Raw genomic sequence first — 17666 nt, 5'->3', positions numbered from 1 at the left:
AAGGTCGAATATATTAAGCACTTTTTTTTCCCCAAGACCACTGACAGATAGCCGACTTCAACCCGTCCTTAGCAAGAGCCGTTTGAATTCAGAGCGAAGCTAATAAGTGAAGAGGACTGACACGGGTCCTGCTACACATATCTGTGTGTTCGAGGGCAGATCCCGTCTATCGACACTCCTCACATCTTTGAGATGAGATGAGTTGAAATGTCACACTGATAAAGCTAACACGCTTAAGAGGGTGCAATGATCTTGAGTGGCATCTTCATTTAGAAAGACTGACATTTTGATAAAAAGTTTCATTTAAATATTTATAGAAGGATCAGGCACTTGATCAGCGTTTCATTGGTTAGATGGATTCAGTTGCACTGGCGAGGAAACACACTCTGCACAGGACTGGCAGCTGCTTTCAGGAATAACAATAACCTATTTAGAGTTTGTCAATCTGAAACCCTAAATCAACCTGTATTGCTGATGCAAAATGTCGTATAGATTATTCTAACTTGCTTTGAGAAAATGACAAAAAATACAACATTCCCAATAGAAGGCACAAGTTTGAACACTTTCTAGCTCATTAGCGTGTAAACATTTATTCGCAAAGGATACTATTCTCCGTATAATATTCATTACCAACTGTGGAATTACGTCTTGATATATTTGTAATAGTAATGCAGTTGTGAAGGGGGAGGACCTGCTGGTTCTGGAAGCTTTTTTATTTCATTTTAATGATATTCTCAATATTCCACAGAAACACAGGCGTTTCCTGGTTTGCAAGTTATGTGATTTTAACTAAACACTGCACAGTAGTTTTTACTGCTTTGTCGTATTTCTACAAAGTGTAAAATTTAGCTTCAGCTCACCATTATTGTTACAACAGAAGCTAAATTAATGTTTCTTCCATAATAATCCATGAGTTATGATTGAGCTCTCTCCTTCACTTTTAATGTACACACACTTAAGCCTTTGACTTTTTATCAAAAAATACAATATTTTCACCCAAGCCTTGAACAGGTCCAACTGTAACTCGCCTAACATTGTCCATATTTTACTTCAAGAAGCTTGGACACACAAAACAACTCCTTCCATACTAATAGTAAGTAATGCTCTCACTCACAGATCCCTGTGACAAATGGCAGCAGATAAGTATTTAACATTTTATGTGAATATGGAGGGACGGCAGAGGATTAGATGGCGCTGTAGGCTGTGGTTTTACACATTCATGGATGTTTTAATATTTCATTAAGCTGTGAAAACTATTGGAGTATATTGTAAATGTGAATCCAAACTGATCACAGCTATGGTTCTCTATGAAGAAGGAAACTACATTTTTCAGTAGTATGTTAAATAAATATTTTTTTAAATCATATAATGTTTTTGAAAAAATGGAATCTATGGGATGGCCATGATGTTTACATTTTACCAGATCATTTAGGATAGTTAAGTAAATATCTAACATATTAATGAGAAAGCAAAGAAAAATTAGAATGTACTGTATTTGATTATTGATGTTTTATTTTGGATTTGGATTTAAGTGCTGCGTGTGCAGCTCTGCAGCAAGTCAGTGGAGCTCTGTAGAGAGCTTTATGACTATTTACGGGGGGACATTTGCAGAGGTACGTAGAGCAGTATAGTAACATTGTTTAAAATATGTAAAATAAAAGCAAGGCTAACACATTATGATAGTATAATACGTAAAGGCAAAAATAAGCTTTACACAGTGTAACATTAATGATATAAGATTTATTTATTTATAACCTTTATTTAACCAGGATATGGCCTCATTGAGATTAAAAATCTCTTTTTCAAGATAGGCAGCAGCACAGTTACAGACAAAAAAAACAATCACAATCACAACATTAATTAAAACATTTACAGCGGTCTGCTTCAATGTCTTTAAGAGTTGCTTTAAGTCTGTTCAGAGTTTCAGCTCATTCTGCATCCGGTTCCAAGGAGCCAGAGCAGAGTAACTAAAAGCCCTTTTCCCAAGTTCTGTACGGACTTTTGGGACAGTTAAAAGAAACAAGTCCTTGGAGCGAAGCCGATACGGTCCACTACATTTCCTACTAATGTAGATCCTTAGGTATTGTGGAAGAGTACCCAGAATAGTTTTATAAAAAAGATGATAATATTAGTGCAAAACATACATTGTCAAGTTTGCCTTGTATCTATCGAACAATCTACAGTTGTAACCAACTCCTTTGCTAAAATATAGCTAATTAAATACACCTGTGAATATGGCAGCTACAAAAGCAGCACTATCTTTACACTAATAGTGTTCTGTCTATCCTGCTGACCATGTGGCTTTTTGATGCCTTCGTGGCTCCAAGTATCTCTTAAGAGCAAATGAGCCTCAGGAAGAAAACAAACCCTCCAACTCTTCCCACAGTAGAGCAAGGAGAAAGATCAAAGTTGTTACACCATTGGCCACCGGCTTCTTTCTCCCTGCAGTTGATTGAAAGGTCGAAACCCTTAGTTTGGAAATCCACTGACCTTTCTGAGGTGTGATGCCTTCAGCCCAGGAGGGACTTCAGAAATGGTATAAAGAAAAAGAGTTCTTAGGTAAACATGTCCTACATGCTTTATACAGCATCTCTGCCATGCTCTACAAGTAAAGGACACTGGACATTACCTCAACACATGGAGCGATGGAGTCCAATGCTTAGTGTGTGCGCTGTGTTTCACTGTGGCAGCATTACAATGCCTAACAGGAATAACTGCTTTTAAGTCCCTACTACTACTACACTTTTGGGAACTCTCTGGAGTCCAAGGTCACACGTGTCACTGAATTTGACATTTGGTTACAAACTAAACTGTTTTCCAAAGCAATGGCATCTTTTTAGTTTGTTTTCAGCAGAAGATTACTTTAAGCCTTGCTTTTCATTTTCTTTTGTAGACAACTCTGCTTTTAATAAGTTTACTGACTTAGCTGAATTTTACTTATGAAATGAGTTTTCTGAGAAGCACTCCGCCTGTACTTGATCTACACACTTTGGTAGCCTTTGAACATTTCTGTTTGAATGTGTTACAAGCAATCATTTGTTCACATGAATATGAGAAGAGATTGTTTCTCATCCTTTACTGTGACCTCAACGGGTTAGCATTTTTAAATTATTTTTTTGTCTTGTAATACTACGTCTTTCGGCATAATCGTATTCTTCACGTTCACCTCTCTAATCATGTTTTGACGTTTATCCTAAGTGACCTTTTGGATGAGTCATTTCATTGCACATTTCAGGGCACACAGCATTTGAAATTGTTGAGGCATGGTGAAGAATGACTGAAAGAACAAATCACATAGAATCTCTCTGCTGCTCTATCTTTGTCTCTTACCCACCCCCACACACACACACACACACACACACACACACACGCTGAGAGTGTGCATTATTTTTACAGAACTGCACAGTTCTCGCAGAGTTTCCTTATGAGCGGTCTGAATAAATTATTTTATTATTTTCAATAAGTACTCCTTCACTCTCGCAAGGATCCTGGATGGGGCCTGGGAGTATGCCCATCCGGTCTACATGTATTTTGTGGATCTGGAGAAGGCGTATGACCGGTTCCCCTTGGTGATACTGTGGGAGGTGCTTCGGGAGTATGGGGTGAGGGGGTCACTTCTGAGGGCCTTCCAATCCCTGTACGCCCAAAACGAGAGTTGTGTCCGGATACTCGGCAGTAAGTCGGACTCATTCCCAGTGAATGTTGGCCTCCGCCAGGGCTGCGCTTTATCACCAATCCTGTTCGTGATTTTCATGGACAGAATATCGAGGCGTAGTCGTGGAGGAGAGGGGTTGCAGTTCGGTGGCCTGAGGATCTCATCGCTGTTCTTTGCAGATGATGTGGTCCTTATGGCATCATCGGTCTGTGACCTTCAACAGTCACTGGATCGGTTCGCAGCCGAGTGTGCAGCGGTTGGGATGAGGATCCGCACCTCAAAATCTGAGGCCATGGCTCTCAGCAGGAAACCGATGGATTGCCTACTCCGGGTAGGGAATGAGCCCTAACCCCAAGTGAAGGAGTTCAAGTACCTCGGGCTCTTGTTTGCGAGTGAGGGGACGATGGAGCGAGAGATGGCCGGAGAATCGGATCAACGGGGGCGGTACTGCAGTCGCTTTACCGCACCGTTGTGACGAAAAGAGAGCTGAGCCAGAAGGCAAAGCTCTCAATATACCGGTCAATCTTCGTTCCTACCCTCAACTTTGGTCATGAAGGCTGGGTCATGACCGAAAGAACAAGATCATGGGTACAAGCGGCCGAAATGGGTTTTCTCAGACAGGTGGCTGGCGTCTCCCTTAGAGATAGAGTGAGAAGCTCAGCCATCCGTGAGAGACTCGGAGTAGAGCCGCTGATTCGTCATTGATGGTTTTGGTCAGTTTCCATGTCTGGAGCTCAGCACATATTGCTGCTTTTAAACTGCTCTTCACGTTACTTATCCGCCATTGGAGAGTAATTTCTCTGGATTTTCTTTTGATTAATATTTTTTAAATATAATTTTATGGAAAAGACGACTTTATTAATAGTAAATAGTATATACATTTTTGATATAGTGTGGACCGCTACAGCCATGAATGTCAGATGTGTGATTTCAAGTTGGCGCTGTGAAAAATGACGTGCTAAGTACATCCAGCAAGAACACAAAGAGACTGAAATAGAGCATGTATCAATGTCTCTATTGCTTTAGGGGTTTCAAAGGACTGACATGAATGAAGCAAAGGCAAAAAGTAAAACATTTTAGGAAGAAAAAAAAAGGAAAATACAAACAAGGCTCACAAAGCAAGTATGATGCATTTTGGCAGCTGTTTTTGGGCAAGGTGATGCTGTAAAGAAAATTGAATGTGCCATCTGGTACATGAGAGGGAGACAGAGATACCAACAGGGAGACAGAAGAAGAGACAGAGGATGGAGCAAACAGAGACAGATAGCTACAGCGGTGTTTAGCTGCTGACTCTATTCTCTATCACAGAGCTGCTGTCAGCCCGCTGGATCGACCGCGCAGCGCTGGCCTCCTGCGCTGCTCCACCTCATCTAAATGAAATGACAATACAACTGCACTCCCGAGTCCCATCCCTTCTCTTTACAGCAATAAACAGCCCGTTGAGTGTGGCTTCACCGTCATGCACTATCTGCATCTGATAAAGCACTGGACCTGGCAGTGGGGGCGGAGGTAATAAATTGCTTTTTTACCTGTCTCACTGTGTGGAGCTGTTTTCTGAACTCTGTTATTGCACTTTTTATTCAAGTATATTGTGACACAAGCACTTTACTTTGTTGCAATGTAATTCATATCCTCTGTTGTTATGTGCACTTATTATAAGTGACTTGCTGAAAGTTGCTTTAAAATACCCACCTCTTCAATGTGCATTTTTAAAAACTGTACTTTTAGAAGAACAGTGGCCCTAACAGTAGTGATACACATTAGCTATATTATAGTAATAGTGGCCTTGTTTTCGAAAGTGCAGCAAAAAAGCAGTTCTCGCAAACTTAACCCTTCCTCCACATTTACTCGTCTTGATTAAATCATTTTCACAGCTTTATCAAAAGTATAAGGCGATATGTCAAACCTGTCATTTCTGTGCTTTTAAGTCAGGAAAATAGAAGTTACCTCAAGCTGCCGTTTGCCACATCATCATGTACTGTTATCCATGAGTGCAGCTTTAAACTGGCAGTTTCCTCCCTTTTTCACACGTAGAGAAAAAAGGGCTTTGCTTGCTCTATTGCCTCTTCAATAGTCTTTATGAACAAATAAACGTGTTAAATCTATAAAACATTCAACAGTGGTAAGGTATGAGGAGATCGAACACTCGGTGATTATTCACTGCAAGGAAAACACCTTGAAGAAAAATGTTCTCATTTGCTGGGTGTGACATGGAAAATATAAATGGTGGTGATGCCGCTGCTCTCACAATAACCCTTATGATCACATGCAAATTAAAAACAAACCTATTTATATTTGGCTGCTGGGACTCTGCTGTGGAACTGCACATTTAATTTCTCCCCTCAGACAAAATGAGGAAGTATAGTGAAGTTATTTTATTAAACGTGGTTATTGGAATATTCATATGAAACTCACCAGTCATTGATATTCATTTGCTACAGACTCTCTTGTTACGAATTTAAAATGTCACAGTGAAATTTAAAACAGCCTGAAAGGCATGTTCATTATTTTCTTATTGAAGTGTTGTGGTTCATTGGTTTGGAGATTGTGGCTCCTGGGGGCTGTAGAGCCCGCTGATATTTGTTCAGACTCATCTCTCAGATGTTTAATTAAAGTTATTAGGAGCCACAGGTGAATCAGTTCATTAGCAGTGAATTGTGTTTTCAAATTCCTACAGGTACAATGTGGAGTCTCACTCTTGGAGAACAATGCCAGTTGCAGCACTAGAAGACAAATGGATCCACCATCCTGCTGCTGTTTTTATTTATTCATATGTTTATGTATCGCCAAGTAGGGGTGAAGGTACCAAGTCCTTCCCCAGAGTGCCATCAGCAAGAAAGATAAGCAAAGATATCCCATCAACTTTTAAATGGCCATCAAATATGTAACCAGTGTGCCCATTTTATTTAGAGGAATGGAGTGTGCTTAATGTTCAAGCAGGTCATTCATAGCTCGACAAGCATTTTAATGTAGGTGAAGTTTATATATATCTATCAGAGCTCTCATCTATGCACATTTGAAAAAATCCTGGAATGGTGGGTGGAATGAAAAAACAAGCATGGAAACGATGAGTTTACTTGTTTGACCTCTGCTCTAAAATCTTTGAAATGTTATGGAGTAGAAGAGTCATAAAGGAAACTGACTCAGTTATATCAGTAACAAAGTAACATCTATGTAAATGTTGCTAACATTAGCCACCCTAAAAGATAAGACAGAGTGACTTTAAATTCCGAGCGTCCTGAACTGACTAACAGTGCTTTTTTTTCTCAAAGATTTCATGGGCCTGCTTGAAATGTAACTGGTATGTCCTTCAGTTACAGTATGCAGTGATACAAGAAGACACACTTGTATGATGTGTTGTCCTTTATGGCAAAATTAAAAGAGGGATAAACTGTTAAGAGATATGTGTGATGTGGATTACTGAAAATACTATAGACAAAGATTATTCTGAATATTAGTCCAGCCAAGGGGAGTGTAAGTCAGATACAAGCTGTCATTTGCAGGAATCTGCAGGCATAAAGTAGTTAGGATAGTTAAACATTTCTGACCTCATCATAGACGCTGTCATTCCACTCAAAATCCCCCGCCTTCCTGGGCATCACATGGACGTGGACATGCTGTAAGCAAACAGACAAGAGAAGTCAAAGCTTTAGATGTGAGACTCTGTCTAGAGACAGGTACTTTTTCACCTGGGAGTTATCTGACAGACTGAAGTGACAGAGACGGTTTCCATAGAGAGTCTTCATTACTCCACAGCACACTGGAGAAGCCAGAGCAGTGCGTTACTGCCGTGCCAAAAATCACAGGAGGGTGACATTTCAACAAGCGTGCTACATGCACACCACAGAGACTATTTATTTTTATGCTTTTAAGGATTTAATTGACTTTTTCCACGCCCCCCCTTCTGGTGTCAACCTCCTGCTGTCACAGACTTGTCTGTCTGTATGGTTAACTTTGATTTCGTTCTTTGCATGGATGATATGGTAATGTCCCTAAGAAACTGCTTTATCTGACAAAATACACACTTAGCAAAACAAACAAACAGCAAACACTCACTAAAGCAGAAACAACAAACTGTTTACCCTTGATACGCATTTACACAGTCTTCCAACACTTATCAATACATAAAGTAAAGCTTCACCATGTGTGGGTGGCAGAAAGTATTCAAGCTTTACTATTATATAAACATTTACTGGGGGATTTTCAACGAAAGACGAGAAAACAAGATAATATGTAAAAAAATGATACACTTTTATTTATTTCTTTTTACAGCTGAGAGACAACTGAAGGGGATGAAGAAAACCAAAAAGTCCCTGCTCTGAGGAACTGAGCAGAGACACTTTGTACTGGTGAGAGGGAGCAGCAGCTCTTTTATGTAGATGGGCCCTAACAGAGTACAATTAGACTGTCCTAATAAGAATAACAGCATCAGTTGTTTCAGCAAGTGCCTTAAAATATATATAAAAATATAGATGTCTAAATGTTCAAGTGACAAAATGCTATTGTGGGCGTAGTAGACAGGACCACAGGAGGAAAAGAGGTGATTAATATACAGGGTTTGAGACCAGTTGAATCTAAACTTAAGGCCAATTCATTCTTTTCATATTTGCGTAACGAGTTCCTTTTTTCCCTGTACGACGGTCCATAGCGCACCTACGTATGTGCATCCGAGTATATACGAGCCTTAAGACTCTCACTGCAGAGTTCAAGACCAGTAGGAAGTAGAAAGGGAGTTTCACTGCCGACCATTTGAAGCTGGGCTAAGAGACAGGTGAATGTTATGTTGGTCATAGACTATTGTTAAGGTGTGTTCACACCAAATGCGGTTATATACAAAGTCAATTCAAAGACTCAAATTTGAATGATTAGGTTGGTATGTTTTAACTCGTGCAAGCCTATGACCAAATTATCCTGACCAAACTGACGTCCTGATGTTGTTGAATCAGAAATGGAGGGAAACAAATATTGCAGCTGTCTGTGGGCTCCTGTCATCAAATATACTGCTGATGAGTTTATTTAATTTAAAGTTACACAGTATGTAGATATCTATACGTGTAAACAATAATGTCAGGGCTGTTTTTTGGCCTAATTTAGATTCCATTAGCTTGAGTGTTGATGGAGCAGCTACACTGTTAGCATAGCTCTGATCATTCAGAAAATATACATTTTCCTCTTGTGTTGTGATTACATCTGACAAAGCATGAATGCAGACTCTTTACAAATCTACATCATGATGTATATATATCGGCAACCTTTTGATGTGTTTATTGCAATAGAATCACAGCAAAATCTGTTTATTTTGGGTTCATACTGCTGTAACAAACCATATTAATTTCCAGCTGTGCGAAGTAATGCAAAAAAACAAGTAAGTAAATTGAGTAACACAAGGTAAAAGGTTGCTTCAAATTTGGTGTGAACACAACATTACAATGTTTCTTAGCTGGAAAAGGTCCAGTTAAGATGTAGAATACATGTTTGAGCGGATGAACAGAAACAGGAAGAGAGGAGCTTTGTATTTTAATGAAGGCTGCCTTGCCATGCTGCGAACAATGACTATAGAATCAACAAACACTAATAATAAAAGACCCTTGGTTCAACACCTGAGCGGGCATGCTGGTGTATGTGGATGTACAGCTTACAACAAGTGCACAGAAGGGATATGGCATGAATAAAATAATGAGCAGCCATTGTTCAGTGCTGACAGCCTCAATATCTCTCCCTTCAATCAGCACAAAGTGCAGCCGTTGTGAACTCCTGGAAAGGTTTCTCTGGTATTAACAGCACATTCAGCTTCACAAAGCTTTAATGACAGTCGTTACAATAATACATATGCTTTAGGATGTATCCAGACATTGGGTACCTTGTTTTAAATATTCTTACAAATCAGTTGCAACTTTTTTCAGATTGCACCGTGCAAAAATATTGGTACAGAAGCAAGAACTAATTTAGTGTACAACTACCAACATTTCTCCCTGTACATATTAGATGTCTACAATAAATAAATTGCCATTAAGGTTTAATGATCTCTTTCCTCTAGAGAAACATTTAATGTATTTATTAATTTGTCAGCCATGATACTCATACAACTACAACATCACTCTGATGTGAGTTTTTGTTTTTATTTCATTTTACATGAGTAAAGTATTTTGTTGGGTGGTAACATCTTTCTTCTTTTTTTTTTTATTGTCACCCTTTTGACTTTGAAGGAAACTATGCGTCATCTTAAAACAATAAGGAAATGATTAATCTTAATAATAACACATATCTATTTGACACATTCTAGACACTTTTGCATATTCCACCCTGATAAACTTTAATTAAGAAATTAAGCATTTGTATTACATAGGGTTACCACATTCAAATAATTATTATATAACACATGTGACCGGTTTGTTTATTAATGTCCTACTTAATTGTATGAAAGTTAAATGGGATTATATAAGTTTTAATGTGACAATGTATTAACTGTTGTATGGTGCAATTTTGACCAGCTGTCTCTCATAGAAAGAATTAGGTTGGGATGTGTGTCCACTCTGAATACCGTACAGTTGATGTGCTTTGTTATATTATAAGTGATTTAGAGTTAAAAAGACTAAGGTGCATCACTGTCTTTAGGATCTTAGTTATGATGATAACTTCCTAAATTTAGATCATTTTATAAGTGAAAATTAGGTTTTTTAAATGTACATTTACTCTAAGATAGCTACATGTGTACTATCAATGGATGTTTTTTGTTAATATTTTATGCATTTTTCCTTATTTCCTTGTTCAAGGGTTTAAGCTGTTTATTTAACCTTCAAGTGGAACAGTGCGTTGTGATGTGCTCATACTGTGATCCAGTAGATTTACATTTTCTGTCTATTAGCTACAGATGATTCAATGCTGTGTGTTGTGCCATGAATCCCCCTATGTAATCTGTGGCCTTGTCCTGAGGTGTGTGTGTGTTTGTTTCTGTGTATGTATCATCAAGGGCATAATAACCTAATTGTGGGGCTGTTATTCATTTTTCATTACTACACTGTGATAAACTGTGGAGGCAGTCTGAATGAATGTTTATAAATGCTACAAACAAGATAGCATGTTTGGAGGCGTCTGCTTTTTTAGTATGCATTTTCTATTTAATGAGGTCATTTACATAATGTCTGCATTATTAAATTTGCCTACCTTGAGGAAAACCTCTGAAGCAGAAAAAAAATAACACATCATGGCGGGAGAGCTATTTATCACAGAGACTTTCTAAATGAGTGCTGAGTGAATCAGGCAGTGGCCTCTGGACACTGTGTGTGTGGGTGTGGGTGGGTGTGTGGGTGGGTGTGTGAGTTGACAATGTGTGTGTGAGCGTCTGCATACCAGGAACCTGGAGGGTTTTGGTGTTATGGGAAATTACAGTGGACGGACCCAGCCGTGTGTGTGTATTTGCGGCAGGTTCCAGACAGTTAAATGCCCACATGCACGGCATGGGGCACTTTGCATGGGTTCTCAATCATTAAAGGAATATTTCGCAATATTACAACCTGTTGTAGTTTTGACCGATATCACAGTGGCTGGGAAATCTTATGCATTGCAGCATAAAGGAAAAGTCTAGGTAAAAGCCTTAACAAGTATTGCATGTGTATCGAAAGCCTCATATATTATATTCCTCCTCTGTGTTTTAAAGCTCTGTTTTGTCTAAAAACTAAATTAGCCACACTGTTGCAACAGGTGACATGTTCCTTCATTACAATGTACACGCACACTCTAGTTTAGTTTGACTAAAAACCACATATACTGCAGCAGGAAATACTTTGCTGAGGTCGTCAAACAACTCCACAGTGGCAAAGCCGCAGGTGGGTTCGGCCGATAGTCGAAACTCTGATTGAAGAGGAACAATGCGGATTCTGTCCTGGTCGTGGAACAACGGACCAACTCTTCACTCTTGCAAGGATCCTGGAGGGGTTTGGGAGTACGCCCATCCGGTCTACATGTGTTTTGTGGATCTGGAGAAGGCGTATGACCGGGTCACCCGGGTGATACTGTAAGAAGTGCTGCGGCAGTATGGAGTGAGGGGGTCACTTCTGAGTGACAATTCATGCAATCCAAAATTTGAGGCCATGGCTCTCAGCAGGAAACTGGTGGATTGCCTACTCCGGGTAGGGAATGAGCCCTTACCCCAAGTGAAGGAGCGAGAGATTGGCCGGAGAATCGAGCAGCGGGGGCGGTATAGCATTTGCTTTCCCGCAACGTTGTGACGAAAAGAGAGCTGAGCCAGAAGGCAAAGCTCTCGATCTACCGGTCGATCTTCGTTCCTACCCTCATCTATGGTCATGAAGGCTGGGTCATGACCGAAAGAACGAGATTGCGGGTACAAGCGGCCAAAATGGGTTTACTCATGCGGGTGGCTGGCGTCTCCCTTAGAGATAGGGAGAGAAGCTCAGCCATCCGTGAAAGACTCGGAGCAGAGCTGTCGCTCCTTTGCGTTGAAAGGAGCCAGTTGAGGTGGTTCGGGCATCTAGTAAGGAGCCACCTGGGCGCCTCCCTAGGGAGGTGTTCCAGGCACGTCCAGCTGGGAGGAGACCCCGGGGAAGACCCAGGACTCGGTGGAGAGATTATATCTCCTCACTGGCCTGGGAACGCCTCGGGACCCGGAGAAGGGAAGATTGGGGTTCCTTACTGGAGCTGCTGCCCCCGCGACCCGACCCAGGATAAGCGGTAGACGATGGATGGATGGATGGATGGATGAATGGATGAACGGATGAACGGATGAACGGATGAATGGATGAATGGATGAAATGGTATTGTTTGCTGAACAAATAATCCACTTTAACACAATGTGCAGATTCACTGTCTGTAAATAAAGATAAGTCGAAATGAACAATTCAAAAATATGGAATACAAAAGTTATGTGGATTTTTTCATAAATGTTCAGAGCCAGAAAACAAATTCAGGTATAATCTTTAGAGATGACCTAAGAATCATGCTTATATGATTATACAAAGTCAAACCTTCCAAATTTGTTGTAGAAGAGAGTGCATTTATATTTTCACTGTTTGTGGAATTCTGTAAACAGTGTGTAAATATTGCATTACAATGTTTCTATCTGATAAGTATATTTTTTATTGACATTAAACTCAACTACACTGAATAAAATAAAAAGAACAACAAGAAAAAGTTTTGTCTTTTCAACCTGAGAGTGGAAGGATGGTTAAAGAAACATGTACTTCCTTTACTGCATCTGTGCCCTAAAGCAAGGCATTAACACCCCTGAGTGTGTTTTTCCAAGAGACTTACGGTGCAGAGTGTATGTACTGCATATCTGCGAGGCACACCTGTGGTGAGACAGAGCTCTACCTCCCCCTGCCAGCTCTCTCCACTAGAACAGCTGCTGTAAATAACAACATGTTCTAGGCCGATAAAAAGAAGCATTTGGCTTCATTTCCAAATAAATAAAATGTTTATTTTGAGGGATATTACACGTGTGTGATAGAGTTTCAATTCAAAATGCTTGAACATTTGCTTTGGAACAATTATTGCCTTTTCATAACAAAACGTCCTTACTATAGTAGTGACTACAAAAACAAGTCACACACAATTACTAACAATTCCCTCCCAAGCAACAAAAACATCAAAGAGTACCTTCACTTGACGGTGGCACGACAGGAATGGGAGAAGATGACAGCATTTGTTCTTGTCTTTTATGGAGAAGACAACCTACGTATGTTAATGTTAACCTGACAAGGACCTCTAGTGGCAGTGTGAATGACCATTTGTTTCCTCTTTCCTATTATCCATCAATGTTATATCATGACTAGGGTTGTTCCCTGACCTTAGCCAATCAGTTTTAGTACAGTTTTAGTTTTAGTCCTAACTAAACCTTAAGTATGGGGTTAGCAGGTCACACAATTATTGGTAGAATCATGTTTGAACAGTGGGACGTAACAAAAGATCTAGTCCTGCCGATAGGAGAGAAATGCTCACGTGTGTCATTTGGGATAGCATTGACCAATGACAAACTTTGCCATTTAGTTTGGAGGATTACAATCAAATAGGGTCATCCCCTGTGGAGCATGATTGGGCACAGCAATTGTCATAGCAATCTGCCCTGAAATTTGTTAGCTTTCATGGACCAACGTTTTTGTCACTGGGTGCCTGCAGTGCAGAAAATAAAATCAGTCATTTCACCTTAATTTACTCTCCTCTCTGTACTGGAGCAGAACTACTTTGCAGCTTTCCTCAGACGCTTTGTGTCCTTGACACTGAGTCACAATGTCTTTCCTATCTTATTGGTGTTGCCTGATTACACAATCTGCAGATGTTGAGGTCATCGTACACTGTTAGTTCCTTTGCATCGTCCTTCAGTCGGGCTCTGGGTGAGCACCTCCCCAGGCTGCATGTCCTGTCGATAATTAGTCAATCATCCACTGCTTGAAGATTATGTGCATTCAAACAGAACGTCCTTCATGCAAAGCTGCAGGTTCACCCCCAAACCCCCCCCCCCCCCCCCCCCCCCCATCAATGGCACTGATAGATAGAGGTGTCTTAGGAAGACGGCGTATTTGCTTAATGTGTGCATGAGATACCTGAATAAAGCTGTGGTGCGCAGACAGTTTTTTTTCCAAATATTCAAAACCAGATGTCTCTTAATTAATCCGTAATTGAATAAACAAACAAAGAAAGTAGCTGCCATATCAATGTACTGGTCTGACAGGCAGACAAATATACTTTGTCATAAACAGATGTGGTCCCCAATAATGGAATGGGAAAAGAAAAAGGTCTGCTACATATAAGCTTTGAGCCCCAATTAGCTACAAGAAGAGAGGGATTCTCCCCACATTGCCCTGCTTTGACAGGCCCGAATCAACTGAGAGCAAATTACATTTCTTAAGTAAATCATATGAGAATATCTTACATCTTCTTTAGACAAGATCAAGTCTCACTGGTCATTTGGTAATTGACCTTTGAATTCTTTTGGGAAATGATTCAGGATTAATGAGCTGATGAATAGATTAGTAGATATATGTTTGATGTTAAATTCTCGTCACAATCACTGAACAGTGGTGAGACCGGACAGCAACATACTTCACTAAAACTGAGGAAAACGTGAAAATATTGAACGTATCGATGCTGAATGAATAACAGAATGCAGAGGCTTTACATGTCTTTACTAGACACTGTCCAACACATCGATGACTCAAGACCAAAGAAACAACTGGGATTTGTGAAGCAATAGAATGGAAACTGAGATGTTACCTGAACTTTCACAGCTAAACAGGCAGAAACAATACCATTGTTTGTAGTTTTGCCAATAAGTCATCCATCATAAAAAACAGTTCTGATTTTCCAAATGCATGTGACGTTTGCGTGATTAATTCACATTTTCTGATCTGCAACATCTGTATTAAGGTTAGGTTGGACAACTTACTCGTTGGTCAAGCTTCAGGACAGATTGTGTTCATGGTTAAAAGAAACCAACATTGAGATGAGATGTGAACAGTCGTCTCCAATGCATTGGAAAGTGGTGTGCACACAGGGGAAGAAGAGACTGTCTTCGTATAAGGACAACAAAGCATGTGTGGACAGCAAAGAGTAGTGCTGAAATAAAGTCCATTTTAGCATCAAATCAGTGTGACAAAGAGTGTAAAGTACTTTGTCTGCTGGTGCTGTGTCAGACCTCGAACACACGCAGCAGACATATGCATATGCTGGGAATTGAACCTGGTTAGTTGGAGTCCAAGGCAGCACAGTGGTATAATGTTGGCTGATTCTGCAAAACCCTGGATGATATTTAATTACAATGTTGTTTGTAAAAGCTGCACATGGCAAATGTGCAAGATAAGGCAGAGACCGAGGTTACAGTATATTCAACAATGTGGACCTGGTTAACATTAGGTAACTCAGGGCCTTTTCACACCTGAAAGTCCAGACCAAGGTTCCTGTTTTTGTTACATTGTATACATTTGATCCGCTTACTTATTGTTTTACATTGCAGTTATGCAAGTGCAGTAAAGAACTACACGTGACATATCTACGTTGTGTCATCATCACAGCCGCATCTCCCAATTGATTAGTTTTTAGACCGGCCCTCCCGTCCTCTCGTATACAGGTGTATATATAGCCTATACGTAGACAGCTGGATTTGAGGAGATGTTTATTAAATATGAAACCTACACTGTACATGTACTACCACTTGAGAACTCTGTTCATTTGTTCCTCTGCTCTGAGTTGCTCCTCTGCAAACACCTGTCAGCTCTGAGCACAGCGCATCCACCTCTCTTTCTTTCTCTCTCCATCCTACCACACACTCCCTGCGCTCTGAACTGATCCCCAAAGCTACTCTGAACCATCCAAAAAATGCTTTCACACTACAAACGAACCAGACCATGGTTCAGTTTGATATGGACTGAGTTGGAGGAATGCTGTTCCGTTCCTGACCGTGGTCCGGGAAGGTTTCACAGCTGTGATTTTGGTTTCGATCAAACTGAAAAGTCCGAAAGTCCGTACCAAACGGGGTGAGAAAGGGCCCTGAAACACTTGGGTTAAGGTTAGAAAAAGATCTTGGTAAATCAGCCATACTTGCGGCTCTGTAAGGCTGTATTTAAACAGACCATGCTCACAATGGCAAAGCTAGCGGTCAATCCCAATTCTGTGTCCGTATCTTTTATAGAGCTTTGTTCTAACAGTGAGGCAGAATAACAGTGTAACAGTCCTGCCTTGAACAGGCTGTGTGAAAGGTCCTTTGTTTCGTCTGTGCCATTTAGACAAAAATAAACAAAGAAAATGACTTGATAATGGAGCTAGAGGAAAAGTCAGGGGACCACCAACTTGTTACAATTCCTTCTTAAGGTGGACATGAAGGCCTGTATACAAATGAATGGCAGTCCATCCAATAATAAATACACTTAAGTGGTTGACCCATCAACCAACATTGTCACATGACTAGAATGTGCTACACACCCATCCACCACTCTTAGTCTTCCACAGTCCTACTTTCTGCCCTGATGCATAATAGGGTGTATTACTTCTTGCATTGGCAACTAACATTGGCACCAGACCTAGAAATCATGTACTGCAGAACCGTCCAATATGAATAGCATTACTAGAGAGATTGGACTGAGTTGAAACATCTATCTCACATTGTTATGTGGCCAGAGAAAATAGAGCTTTTCAAAAACAATCAGGATGTTTGAGTGTAAATGTGTGTGTGTGTGTGTGTGTGTGTGTGTGTGTGTGTGTGTGTGTGTGTGTGTGTGTGTGTGTGTGTAGGTGTGTGTGTATGTGTGTGTGAGTGAGCTTCAGGGGTTGGTACGGATGTTTTATTTTCTCACACATAGCCAGTGTTGGTGTGTCTGTGTGCTTCCAGTCTTTATGCTAAGCTAGGCTAACCATGCCCTCACATCTGTGTGACACACAAAGACGTGAGACTGATATCGATCTTCTCATTTCACTCACAGAAAGAAAGCAGAAAAGCATATTTCCTAAAATCTTGAACTATTTCTATTAGGGCTGTCGAATTAACGTGTTAATTTCGATTAGTTAATCACAGAAAACATAACGCGTTAAAAATATTAACGCAGATTAATCGTGCTCCTAGATGCCCCTGACTTTTGCTGCAACAGCATCAAATATTGATATATGCCATTAATCGCGATTAATAAATCACAAAGTTTGTAATTAATTAGATTAATTAGTTTAATCGCTTGACAGCCCAAATTTCTATACAAAGCATCAGGAGTTTGAAGAGGTGGCAAGTTGCCAAATTTTTGAATCACCGGTGATTGGTCGGTGAATATCCACACCAAGACAGTTGACTCCCTGGTGAGTTTTATCTCAAAATGGAACCTGAGCTTGCAAGATGTTGTCTGGTTTTTCATCTTACTTTGTTTGGACATTAAATAGTGTTTATTATTTGTTATCTGTAAGTAACTGTCTACTTCAAACCTTCACACATGCAGCTAATAACACTGATGGACTGACATACAACAGTTCCATGAATAGTTTTAACTGCCACTAAAGCAGTCATGTTAATCCTTTGTCA

The 17666-nt window shown here is 40.2% G+C and overlaps 1 protein-coding gene across 5 annotated transcripts in view; it reads right to left on the bottom strand.

The window, feature by feature from the left end:
* fhit (fragile histidine triad diadenosine triphosphatase) overlaps positions 1–17666 on the bottom strand; it is a 308346-nt gene that overhangs the window by 51827 nt on the left and 238853 nt on the right. For 4 of the 5 annotated variants that reach the window (XR_003832322.1, XR_003832321.1, XM_029432412.1 and 1 more), the window contains exon 7: positions 7204–7272. The exons of the other annotated variant lie outside the window; for it this stretch is intronic. Coding sequence is in view for 2 of the 4 variants with exons in the window: in XM_029432412.1 (XP_029288272.1) it covers positions 7204–7272 (69 nt within the window). In the remaining 2 variants the exon portion in view is untranslated. The remainder of the gene's footprint in view (positions 1–7203; positions 7273–17666) is intronic. 5 annotated transcript variants of the gene reach the window in all.

The sequence above is a fragment of the Cottoperca gobio genome, chromosome 5 (genome assembly GCF_900634415.1).
Source record: "Cottoperca gobio chromosome 5, fCotGob3.1, whole genome shotgun sequence".
In the NCBI taxonomy this organism is placed as follows: domain Eukaryota; kingdom Metazoa; phylum Chordata; class Actinopteri; order Perciformes; family Bovichtidae; genus Cottoperca; species Cottoperca gobio.
The sequence above is the reverse complement of the archived record's forward strand: the minus strand, read 5'-3'. Positions and strand labels throughout refer to the sequence as shown.